Source organism: Vulpes vulpes, chromosome 1 (genome assembly GCF_048418805.1).
Source record: "Vulpes vulpes isolate BD-2025 chromosome 1, VulVul3, whole genome shotgun sequence".
In the NCBI taxonomy this organism is placed as follows: domain Eukaryota; kingdom Metazoa; phylum Chordata; class Mammalia; order Carnivora; family Canidae; genus Vulpes; species Vulpes vulpes.
Window position 1 is genome coordinate 191,183,926 of NC_132780.1, and position 12,738 is coordinate 191,196,663.

Genomic DNA, 12,738 nt, shown 5'->3' on the forward strand with positions numbered 1-12,738 from the left:
TCCTGACTTGAAAAAGAATTATGGGAAATGTTGATACAGACTTAATATTCAAATCTACTCCTATATTTGAGTTGATGACTAGAATGAATAATGTAAAAGTTGCTTCATTAGGAAAATATATAAAATAAATATAATTTTTGTAGAGCAACATTGCTTGTAATTCTGTAAGTACGTATGAGACAAAGTGAAAGCCAACTAAACACTAAATGACCCGAGGACATTACTGGATAATTTAAATGTTCCTATGTAGAGCCCTCCATAAAATGAATAAGGCAAAAATCTTCATTGAAATGGAAATCAATGGATCTGTGAAAACCTCTTTGCAGCACTGCTTGGTCATAATGAAGGGATGAGAGGACGGTAGGTTTCTCCAATGAGGTAGGTTGTAGGAGAAAGAAGTGATTTGGGGGTCAGCACTGCCTTCTCACTGAGTCTAGGTGGATTCATCGGCAAAGGGGTAAATAATAATAGCTAATGTGCCTTGCTAGCGGGGTTGTCAGGTCTGTATACAGGAATGGGTGTGAAGGTGACTTGTAGGGACACTTGAGTGGCTCAGCGGTTGAGTGTCTGCCTTAGGCACAGAGAGTGATCCTGGCATCTAGGATAGAGACCTGAGACCAGCTCCCTGCAGGGAGCTTGCTTCTCCTTCTGCCTGTGTCTCTGCCTCTCTCTCTCTCTCATTCTGGGTCTCTCAAATAAATAATAAATAAATGCTTAAAAAAAAAAGAAAGTGACTTGTAAACTATAAAGCACTAGATAATTGTTAATATGCATTTTTTGCCTTTTCTTTTTCTTTAAAGATTTTATTTATTTATTCATGAGAGACACAGAGAGAGACAGAGACACAAGCAGGCTCCATGCTGGGAGCCCAACGTCGGACTCGATCCCGGGTCTCCAGGATCATGCCCTGGGCCAAAGGCGACGCCAAACCCCTGAGCCACCCGGGCTGCCCTTGCCTTTTCTTTTTAAAACAGGGAAGCAATATGGTCAAACAGCATGGATCAGACAGGGTGTCTAGCTTTGTATCCCAACGCCTCACCTTGCGCAATTGGGACAAGTGACTAAGCATCCATATTCCTAATTTCTTCATGTGTAAAATGAAATAAAACTAAGGTAGATCCATGTTATTGTCACAATACTTGCTTTCCCTCCCCCCACAGGTTCGCTCTCGCTCAGCCGGTGCTGGAGGATTAAAGATCCACGTGCTGATGGTGGTTCTGGCCATGTGACTTCTCTGGTCCAGAGATCGGGAGTGTAAGTGGCATGCACTACTTCTAGGGGAGCTTTCAGAGCCATCGCATGGCTCTGTCATCACTGTCTTCCCTCTGCCCCAAGTGGCAATCATCCAAACAGCAGCTGCTCCTTGGCATCCCAGGCCGAGGAGGCCACGGGCCCAGAGTGGCACCCAGCGTACACATGCACGAGAAAGCAGTCTCATTCACCCTAGTCAGAGGTTGGGAGACTGTTAGTGCTGTGCCATCTAGCAAAAGCTAGTATACCTCTCCATGCGGGATTGTGGTAGAGACTACCTGTGACTCTGTACAGAGAGTTCCTGAAAAATAATACCGATTATTGTCCACAAATGTTTGTTCCCTTCTCTCCTTAGCATTCATGAAGCTGCCACGACTGCTGAGAGTAACTGCCACAGTTGCCTCCGTGTACACATCAGAAACCCAGAATGATAAGAGCTCACTTGTTTTAGCGACCTCACATTTACTAAGACTGACCACATGCTCGAAAAGTGGTACATTTTGTTATTTCAGCCTAACTGTCGTATGAGATTGGTTCTGTAGCCTATGTTTTACAAGGAATGTAATCTGTAATACGGGAAAGTACATGGCATTGATGGGTCTGGCAAACAAAACAAAACAAACCAAAAACCCCCAGACTCCAGGAGTTCTGAGCTAAAATCTAGGAAGGAGAAACCAGAACTAACTAGTTTTTGATGCATCACATGCTAGGATGAATTAAGTGCTTCATTATTAGTATTAGAATGGTGGTCAAGGACCAATATCTTTCATTAAGCTGCAGGAAGTAAAGCCAAGAAACTCAGAACAGGGATTAGTCCAAGGGAATTAAGTATGAGCATGGCTCTGTTGTGCAGTTCACACACATCCATACTCAAACCCACACTTATTAGATCCACAACTAATAATTATTAGAGCAAGATTTGAATACAGGTCTGTATGCACAACACAGGTGATCAATCCACCTGGTGTCTGGTGGCACAAATAGCAGAAATGTTAATCTCGAAAACGTGTTTTAATTCTCTTTAAACAACATACTCTAAATAAACTTTTTTTTCCTAAAATGTTATTTTACTCCCAAAAGATTTAGATGATAAACAAAAACTTATTATTATTTAATTCCCTTTCTGCTGACCTTTTTTAGTACATAATCACCATACATGCGATTAAGCTGGGTCCACTTGAAAATGCTTATTAACCACCAAACTGTTTCCACAAGGCAGATAATGTATTTGATATGCTAGTGGATTGCAGAGTTTGGACAGCCTCAATCAGTACTTCCAAAAGTCACATTAGAATAAGATACAACCAGGGGCACCTGGGTGGCTCAGTGGTTGAGCGTTTGCCTTGGCTTGGGCCGTGATCCCAAGGTCCTGGGATCGAGTCCTGCATCGGGCTCCTTGCAGGGGTCCTGCTCTCCCTCTGCCTCTGTCTCTCTCATGAATAAATAAATAAAATCTTAAAAAAAAAAGAATGAGATTAAACCATCTCCCATTTCTCATTTGTGTTACTCCTGAAAGGAGCCCGATGTGGGACTTGATCCCAGATCCCGGGATCACGCCTTGAGCTGAAGGCAGACGCCCAACCACTGAGCCACCCAGGTGTCTCACAAATGAATTTGTTAAAAGTTCTTCTCATATTATCATTTTTAGAATAATTCTTAAAATAATTTAGTTTCTCTTATTTTACTTACTAATCTTCAACATCTGTGTCTGAAAATGTTACTTAAAAGTAGTTAGAAAATGATCTAAGCTATAGGACAATCTTGGAAAACCTGCCTTTTGGTGAGTGGGTGTGTGAATGAGATAACTCACAGGGGTGTTGGGTGGTCTCCTTCATCTTCAGGAACATTCCATTACCCAATCACCTGTTAACTCTTGGTGCTCAAACAGTCAGTGGTAAAACACCCAACAGTTGCTTCCTATCATTGTTTTTCTTATTTTACCAAAAATTTATTTACCAATTTTATTTCCAATAGATATTTAGATTTGTACCAGAATTTTACAGTTGTAGAAAAATGCTGGAATGAACAGCAGTTAATGTGGTATCATTTGCTGTAGAGCATATATACAAGGTAAATCTTTAGCAGTGAAATTTGTGTCAAAAGGCATGTACATTAAATTTTAATAGGCATGTAATATTTCAATGGAGGTTGTACATCTATCATCTCCAGATAGCAACATTCAAAAACTGCTGCTTCCTAACTTCTTTACCACTGGTGTGTTCTCAATCCTTTTGATTTTTGCCACTAAAATCTTCACCAATAAAAGGGGTTATCTGGTGTCATTTATTTACTCATTTATTTAAACACATTCCTGGGTCTAGGCTTTCACTTGAACTAAAATCATGAAAACAAAAGAGATGAATATCTAGCAAACCATACGGACTCTTTCACATTATCCCAGTGAACCAGTATTTAAAAAGAGTACATGGTAACACAAGTGAACAATTTCTAAAATAGGAACAAGTGTTCTAATGCTTGATTTAAGCTGATGGGCAACATGGAAAAGGAAAGCGAGATAAACTTAGTATTTTTATTGATACCTTTTAGGTTGCCAAATTGTTACTTGCAAAGCTATTTTTCTGATCAAAGTTGTCATTTGTCTATTTCCAATGACATCCAGTGGCATCCTGGCGTATTACCAGTTTGGGACAACTTACGGAGAGAGGACATGCTGGAGGTGCCCCGAAGAAACTGGTGTAAGCCGTCTTCACTGTCACTGGAGCTGGCTATACTGTTCCTCATTTCCAGCATGGAGATCTGTGTGCACAGGCTGAGCTGGTGTTCCAACTTTTTGGCCTTCTACAAAGCAAAGTTTTAAGATTTCTGAGATCTATAAGACTTGGATCACATATTCCTTGTAAACAGCATTTATTTTTTTCCTTGAAACAAAAAACTACCAGTGCATAGTAGGTGACCAATAAATGTTAGCTATAACTTTCATTATAAGCTATGACTACACATACATTACAAAAATTTTATATGATCAGCTTATTTATTAATCTGAAAAATAATAAGCACCAACCTAATTTGATAAAGGGCCTACACAAGATGACTTTAAGAGAGCACCCACCCAGGACACCTGGGTGGCTCAGTGGTTGAGCGTCTGCCTTTGGCTCAGGTGGTGATCCCAGGGTCCTCGGATTGAGTCCTGCATCGGGCTCCCCACAGGGAGCCTGCTTCTCCCTCTGCCTGTGTCTCTCACGAATAAATAAAAGAATAAAAATCTTTAAAAAAAGAAAGAGCACACACCCATATGCATAGTTCCTGGAGAATTACTTTATCACAGAAACAATGTTCTGCAATTTCTCTTCAGTCCTGATTTTAATCTTCTTCTAAGAAAATGTGGGGAAATGAAGATCAAATTGCAAACCGTAGAAGATCCCATACAGCTCTGCAATTCCTCGCTGAGTTGCGCAGGCTCCCTCCTATCCCTCTCTTATCACTTATGAACTTTCTGGAATGGGGCTTGACCAGGAGTATGTACCAAACTGGAAGATACCAGCGTTGAAAGGCCCACTTCCTGCTCACTAGAGTTTGTCAGTGCTCCTCAGTTGCTACCGCCCTGCTTCCCTGCCTTCTGGCCTATGCTACCCCCATCCCTCCCTCCGACTCACTTTCCTTAGATTGATTAAAAGGCTCTTTAGGAGAGGCCACAAATGGAGGTCCCTGGCATTTAGAGTCATCTCATCAGGTAACGACACATATAATAAGTACAAAATATTCCCATGCTCTTAAGAAAGGATTCCCACGAAGGGTCTCTAAATTACAAGCATCCCCACTTCACTTAACATGAGTAATTAATGAAAATTCAGAAAAATATGTATTGCATAAAGTGAGGTATACCTCATTATACATATTTGCTCAACAAAATAAACACAGAAAAACACTTACTTTATCATTTAAGGTGGGATCATTCAACGAGTAGAGCTTATTTGTAATATCTTTTCCTATAAGATACCTAAATATTTCATACAGAAATGGTTCTGATTCCAGAAAGTAAGTTAATCTTTCTCTTGACCAGCATAAAAATCTGCAGTTATCATCTGCAATGATGGTTACCTGCCCAAGAAACAAACATAGAAAGAAAGAAGTGCATCTGTGTATATGAATTATGACTGTAATTATTTTGGGGAAAAGAAGAGTAGAATAATTCAGTGGATATTATTATAGCAATGATTTGTCATATTAGTAAAATTAAAGCAAGATCTAGAACACAAGCTTCAATAGCGATTACAAAATCATATTTAAAATCATGTTTAAAACCAAGAAATCTGTAGGCTAAAAGCAAATTCCCCACGTTTTGTTGTTGTTCTTTTTTCCGAGGTCTGGTGCTATAGAGTGTACTAGACCAATATTCCAATTAGACATATAATTTGTGGTAAAATATTTCTTTATGCCTTGTGATTACAAAAGAGGTTTAAGAATATGGCTTCAAGCAAAAGAATTGGGGTAAGATCCCTGAGGCAAGTTATAGATGAAAGACCTGCCTAGCCAACCTTGCAAACAAACACTGGAGAATGAGAAGATGGACTCATGTGAACTGGTTTTAGAGTCCAGGCTGTTACTGAGGAATATGGCTAGTGAGGGTCCTTCTCTGGGTCCTTTTGTCATAGGTATTTTTTGAGTATGATCTTTCAAGACAAGCTCCAGGGTGTGGGGGTTCACAGAGATCCCCCAGTTAGCTCAGAATTGGGACACCATACCTCCCTTGAGCACTGCTCCACAGGAAAAGTGGAAAACACTAATTGCACCCCACAGAGCTCAAGATTCTCCAAAGAAATACTTTCTCCAGAGTGAGGGGTTATGCCCCCACAACAGTGTCAGAAAGTCTTTCCTCCCATGCAGGTCCCCTTTCATCAGTTAGCACTCTCTCTCTGAGCTTCAGATGGCACTCAAATCACTGAATCCACACTCATTTGTGGACATATCTGCCTCCAGCAGGCACTCTGAGGGCAGGGACTATGCATCTTCCTGTCTGAATGCCCAGATTCCGACACAGAGTGATCTCAGTGTATGTGTATCATACGAAGGAATTAACAAATGGACACAAATGCTGTCGAAGGCAAAATCCATTTTCATATCCTCAACGTTAAACCCAATGCCTGCCAGGTAAATTAATAAAGAGTTTTTGAATTAACATGAAATCATATCTGAGCCTCAGAGCAAATATTTCCAAAGGCCCTCTTTCCCCTTGGTTTGTCACAAAATTAAACACGGTTTTGCTGATGAGGGGGTATTTATGTCTACTAGGAGAGACAAATGGAAAACCCAGCTTCTCAACTAATATCAATAGCTGCGATTTGACCTTTAGCAAATTAGAGGGTGTGGCTACTTTAAAAAGTGGGTCAATATTCCTAGAACAAAAAGTTTGCCCTTATTATATAAGAGTTGGACTATCCCAAACCAAACACATTTGGATTCAAGAAATGCATCACCAGCTCTATGAATCCATAAAAAAACTAAATTCTCCTCATTCTTTCAACATACATTATGCACTTACTTTGTGCTAGACACTGTTAAAGGCGCTGAAACTACAACGTGGACAAGGAAGACAAGATCTTTGCCCCTGGGAAGCTTACATTCCAGTGAAGGAAGCTGATGATATATAAGGAAATATGACACCGTCAGGTGGCAATAAGTGTTTTGACAAATATAGAACAGGGGCAAGTGGTAGAGAATCTTCAGGGAATGACAGTTGCACATAATACCACTCACTTTATATGTGTATTGTACTTTTAAACATTTAGGTGTTTTTACATCTGTTATAGGTGCTTCAAAATTGCCTTTCAGGTAAGGCAAGTCATATTCTTTCTCATTTTTCAGATGTCAAATGACAAGAACCAAAAAACTTATTCATGAGCACATGTTGATTAGTGGTGGAATGAGTACTTCTGACCTCCAGCCCAGACATATTTTTCCCAACCAGGCCAAACCCTACCCAATGTGTCCAATATTCAACCAACATGATCACATTGACGGTAATCTGGCTAAGGGACCACAAGGTCAGCTCAAAGTCCATAAAGAGTCCCTCATACAAAGAATAGCTGAACCCAATCCAAGAGGAGGAAGCTGATAATAAACAAAGACATCTGCCCAAAAAACCAAACTTTTTTTTTTTTTTTTTGAGAAAAGAAGTCTAAAGTCAAGCCAGTAGTGAGGAATTCTCAGAAATACTAAGATGTGGGTAAATAAACACAAGGCAACTGAATAATATTCCACAGGAGTAATTAAAGAAAGGTGAGTACTGGTACTCACTGCAGCACAGCCCTGTAGCCAAGCACTGAAGAAAAGGTTAGGAGCTGGAGGTGCCTTCGTTTGGCAAAGAGGTCATCCGTGACTTTGGAAAATTTAAGTCATGTGCAAGGGGGGGAAGAGGTTAAAAGAGCAGTTGGAAGCCATCCAGGAGAAGGAAAAGGAATTGTACCTAGATGACGTATAATGCGTTTAACTTCTTTCCAACCATTCCCATAGCCTCGTTTCCACAGAGGTAATGATACTTCTGATACTATCATTCACTTAGCAAATATACTTCTTGTTGATGGTTGACAAATACCTTAAACCTGTTTATTTTAATTAAATTTAGGTTGAATAACAGTATTCAAATAAGAAGCTATGCCTACAGTATGTATGAATAACTTGCAAGTCTCTAAGTGTAAGCCTTTCATTGGAAGTGGGTCATTAGCATATTGACTGTGGTCATTTTACATGATGGCTAATGCTTCACTTGTGCCAAATAGACATTCGTGTTTAATGATTTTCTGTCACAACAGCCAAGTAAAACGTATTTTAATGAGGAACTTCTATAAAAGCAATATAAGAATTTTTAAAGCTTCTGTAAAATAAATTCGCTTCCTAAAGTCATTAGGCTACCTCCGCAGTGCCATGCTTCAGCTCTGGCGGAGAATTTTACTGAGGAAATAAAAGCAAATGTGACAATGGGAGACAGAAAAGGATTTCTCTCAGGGAGAGGACTGGACTAAGTGTATGCGATAGGGTTGGCCTTGATTACTTCAAGGCGCTAGGCCTCACCCTCACTTTACATTCCACAAGCTCATGGAATGAGAAGACATTACACAAGACCAAGGGTGTCCAAGGGAATTGCCTAATGTGTCAGGACTGGAAACAGCAGCTCAACACTCTGACTGGCTGATTGTCCTCAGGGGAGAATTCGTTATTTTCTTCACGGATTATATAACATTTCACACATCAGCAACATGAAAATGTCCTAGGACTGGTCTATCCAACTGATGCTCAGAGTTCTCCTAAGCGCTCAAGTACCGTAGAGTCAAAGCTGGCCGATTACTCGCTTCACAGCTTAAACCAAAAGATTTCCTTAATACTAAGATAAGGTTTGGTTTAAATACAGGAGAAAATTTCGTGTTCATTTATTTCCCAAGGGCTGGGATCTCCAAGATGTTCTTTTTCCCTTAAACTCCATAAAGCTTTGATTTTCAGGCTTCACAGCACAGGATGCACAAATGACCGGGAAAAGCAATAGTGGGAGATAAAATACAAAATGGTATGTGTGATAGAGGACGTGAAAATGGTAAAGCTCACTTGACATAAAACAACTGCCCAAAGAGGAAGAAACCAAACACAAAAGACCAATTCCACCTTTTGTAATAAAGATACTCAAGATTCTACCAAGAATTCTAAGCAGCAGCTTTGGTGTGTAGGTACCAGCATGGCTGGAAAGCACCTCTCGGGCACCTGGGAGTTCAGGTTCAGAGTCTGTTTCTCAGCTCTGCCACTGTGCCTGTCATAATTGTCACACATGTCCCCAAACACTATTTGCAACCTGCAGAGACGCTGAGTCCACCTGCCTTCCTTTTCTCCTTTCACACTATTCTAGAATTCCTTAGCACCCCTACCAAAGATGAACTTAAAGAAATAAAAATGTGAAGAAAGTAGCTCCTTGTGAGAACACTTTGAATTGTTCCTAATTAAAGAAAAAAGAGATTAGCAGGTAAAAAGCAGGGGTGTGGAGAAGTCTGACCACTGACACTTGAAATGTCCCTGCTGTGGGCACAGGTAGTGAGATGTTCGAGCACGTGGTAGGCTTCACTTGGGAACTTAGTCAGAAAGAGGCGCCGTATACTCCTACACAGATGTGCAGCAGCTATTTTTACCCCTGAGTATCTGCCAATGGGAACATTTTGTAAACAGTCAAAACACAATCTCTCCCAAGGGTTTATTCTGATGGCGTGTGTTCCAGTTGTGTAGGACACAGGTTCTACGATGCTAAAGTAGTTCTTATGCACTGACCAATCAGAAAATGCCACACCACACTCTATGCAGACAGAAGATGGCTGGTGCTGGAAAGGTTGAATCAATATCCTTTCCCAGCTATGGTACCTCGATCTTGGTCCTGATTCTGGAATCTTCCCAGCACTTATCAGGAACATCTTTCAGCTACCAAATCCCAATCGCTAGTCCCCCAAGATTCCCTAGTCCCTGCAGGTCATAGTAGGAATTCCTTTTTTGCTAACTTAATTAGAATATAATTTGAAGTCCAGGGGACAAGATAGTACATGGTCATATCCCTGGCCTCTCAGGGAGCACTTGCTTCTAGAAACAAAGGGGGTTCAGTTTCCACACCCTCTCCAAATTCCAGGCTCTTCGGGGTTATAATGAGACTGAATGACTGTGTAATGCTGCTTGCTACTGTACACAGAGAAATGGATGCAACAGATAAATGGGCTTTGGAAGAAGAAATCATAGGCAGGCAGAGGAAAGAAATAGAGAGGAAATGAGTGGCCCTGGGCTAGTTTGTAGACAGTGGTGATTAAAAATACGGCAAGAACGTAAGTCTCACTGCGCAGCTGACCCTCCCAAACACAAGATGAGAGTGTAAATTCGAGAAGCCACAATACAGCATTAGTTTTCCACTTCTGTATCTTAAGCTCAGCCAACGTGGGAGCAGTACTAGACCCAGTTAATGAGCCTACATGAGACCTTGTAGAGAACACACATAATTTTCACAAGTAGTGTGCTTATTCAGATCTGTTACTCAGGCAGAATGGGAGTGGGGCAGGGCTCCAACCATCGTACAAAAACTAAACTAAACTAACTAAACTGTACATCTGTATATTTTCCCTTTTATCTCCATATGGCCTCCCAAATTGTATGGTGCCTCAAAATGAGACTCAGAAATAAGATGTGTCATCAAGAAACCCTGACTTTTCTTCCCAGAGGTGAGAATATCCCGTCTATTCCATTTCCTACCTATACGCATTTACACTCTTGCTTGGGATATTCTCAGGATATTTCCCTACTGCTGTTTAGAGCCTGAAACCAAAGGAAATTCTCATACATTTTCTTGGTTGCTTTCCTATCAATCAAGAGGGAAATAAAATAGGAGGGTGGGACACTTACAGAAAGATTCAAAACAAAGTGCCACACAATGGGCAATTTTTAATTATGAAGAACTTCATCCTTTGCCCTTAAAGTATTCATTAAATATAAAAGAGTAAAGTGACTAGGTTTTTTTTTTTTTTCACAAGAATTAAGAAAAAGATCTCTAGGGCAAAGCCAGTTTCTATTTTGTTTCCCAGTAAAAGTAAGTAATTACATGTTTTAGGAGCACTGATTATCCACAACTGATATTTTCCTTTTTATTTTTTTCCATAATCAAAGCAAAAGGAAGAAAATAAAAAAGCAGTCATACTCACCACCCAGAAATAACAGTGTAAACACTATGGCCAAAGTAGGATATATATTCCTAGACCTCTTTTTATGTACATAGAGGCAATATTTTGTTTGAGATTTATGACAATGGGGTCATGCAATATATACCATACGGTAATCTCTTTTTTCCATAAATCACTTTATCATTATTATCCTTTGGATTTTTGAATGAGACACGAACTAGTTCCAACCTTCTTAAAATCATGCCAAAACATACCTGGAATTTTTCACCTTTGTGCATCTGAGTTGATCTAAATTCAGGAGAATCTATAAAGGCACAGGGGTAAATGTTATGCAGAAAATGTCCTCGATAGGAAACCTTCATTCTGACAACAGAAATTAATGTTAATAAACGAATAATATTTCACAAATAACATGACGATCCTTAACCTTATAAGTTAAAGGTTATGGATTATGGGTTTTGAACTAAAGTTTTAAAGACTCCACAGATGACAAACGTAATTAAAAGCACTTCCTGAAAAGCATAAATATTTACCTCCATAGAAATTTCACCAAGGAAAAAAAGACAGGGTCCATCCAGTATGGAACAGACATGGTTCATCGGTTATCATTGTCATACAGCTAGAGTGACCATAAATTTATTACTCAAAATCAGATAATTTTAAGAAGGAAAGGGTTGGTATTAAGAACTATGTCAGAACTATATATATATATATATATATATATGGCTGATATTCCTAGAAGTTGTATTTTTGTGATACTCAAAAAATAAACAAATCACCTGTGAAACATGCATAAGCTTCTGGAAGTTGAATGCCTAACTTAAACCTGCTTCAATTTTAGCTCATTAACTTAAAAAAAAAAGTCAATAAAGATTCAAAATGTTCACAGTTGAAAATTCTAACATCTACAAGATTCAGAGTAGTCAATTCTATGTAACTCTAGTCTGTCGCTCTGTAATATTCTAAAATGCAGGTGTAAAATGGGATTTCACCAACATCAACCTCTGAGACCTGATGATCCAGGTCATTCCCTTCTAGTCATTCCCTACCCAGGGAACAGGGGAAGATTCAAGGCAAACTGGGAATTTCAATTTCCAAAGAGCACTTACTTCCCCTTTAGGAGAATACTCAGACGGTCGTCAACTGAGGTTTTATCCTCTGCAGCATAAGTCTGGCCCTTTTTTAAGGTTTGGATCATACAAAACTGTCCAGTTAATCTTCTGAACAAATCTGGAGGCACACGGAGGGGTTCAAACAATCGGCGGTAGATGCCACTGAGCTCCTTCTCAATCTTTACCTGAAATGCAGCAATGACAAGATGCTGCTGTAACACAGCAACACCAAACACTGGCTTCTTCTGTCTCAATATGGTTTTGAGAATAAACAAATCTGCACACCCGCCATGGCCCTTCTGTATTTCAGTCAATGGAATCTTACACAGACAGTAAGAGGTGACACAAGTTTCGATGCTAAAAGGGCACTTTTGCAGTTAAACAACTCCAAGAGCATATGGAAAAGATTTGCACTATTAGTCACATCTCTTCCTATGTGCTGTAGAGCAGCTGCGGAGGTTTTGAATGTTACCACAACATAGACCTTCCCAGTCTTAGTGTTTCCTATAAATAACACAAAACCTTTTGTCTCTATAACAATTTTGTTTCACAGAAAGAAATCATATGGACTTTTAAATATTACAGCCAAAAAAAAAAACTCCACATAAAATAGGAATCAACCTGGGAAAATTTTATGAAAATACATGTATTAAGCATTTTATCTATATGTAAGTATTGTTTAATGGATCAACATAGGAAAAGAAACATCCCCAGCTGCGATCATT

General features: G+C 39.6%; 1 protein-coding gene across 6 annotated transcripts in view; it reads right to left on the reverse strand.

The window, feature by feature from the left end:
- The window catches only part of POPDC1 (popeye domain cAMP effector 1), a 38,491-nt gene that overhangs the window by 13,654 nt on the left and 12,099 nt on the right, over window positions 1–12,738 (reverse strand). For 5 of the 6 annotated variants that reach the window (XM_072738117.1, XM_072738118.1, XM_072738115.1 and 2 more), the window contains exons 4-7: window positions 12,011–12,198; window positions 11,156–11,264; window positions 5,143–5,310; window positions 3,909–4,050 (exon numbers count right to left, since the gene is read on the reverse strand). In XM_072738117.1, coding sequence (XP_072594218.1) covers window positions 3,909–4,050; window positions 5,143–5,310; window positions 11,156–11,264; window positions 12,011–12,198 — 607 coding nt within the window. Of the gene's footprint in view, window positions 1–3,908; window positions 4,051–4,273; window positions 5,311–11,155; window positions 11,265–12,010; window positions 12,199–12,738 lie in introns of all 6 variants that reach the window. The other variant, XR_011997296.1, reaches the window with a different exon arrangement.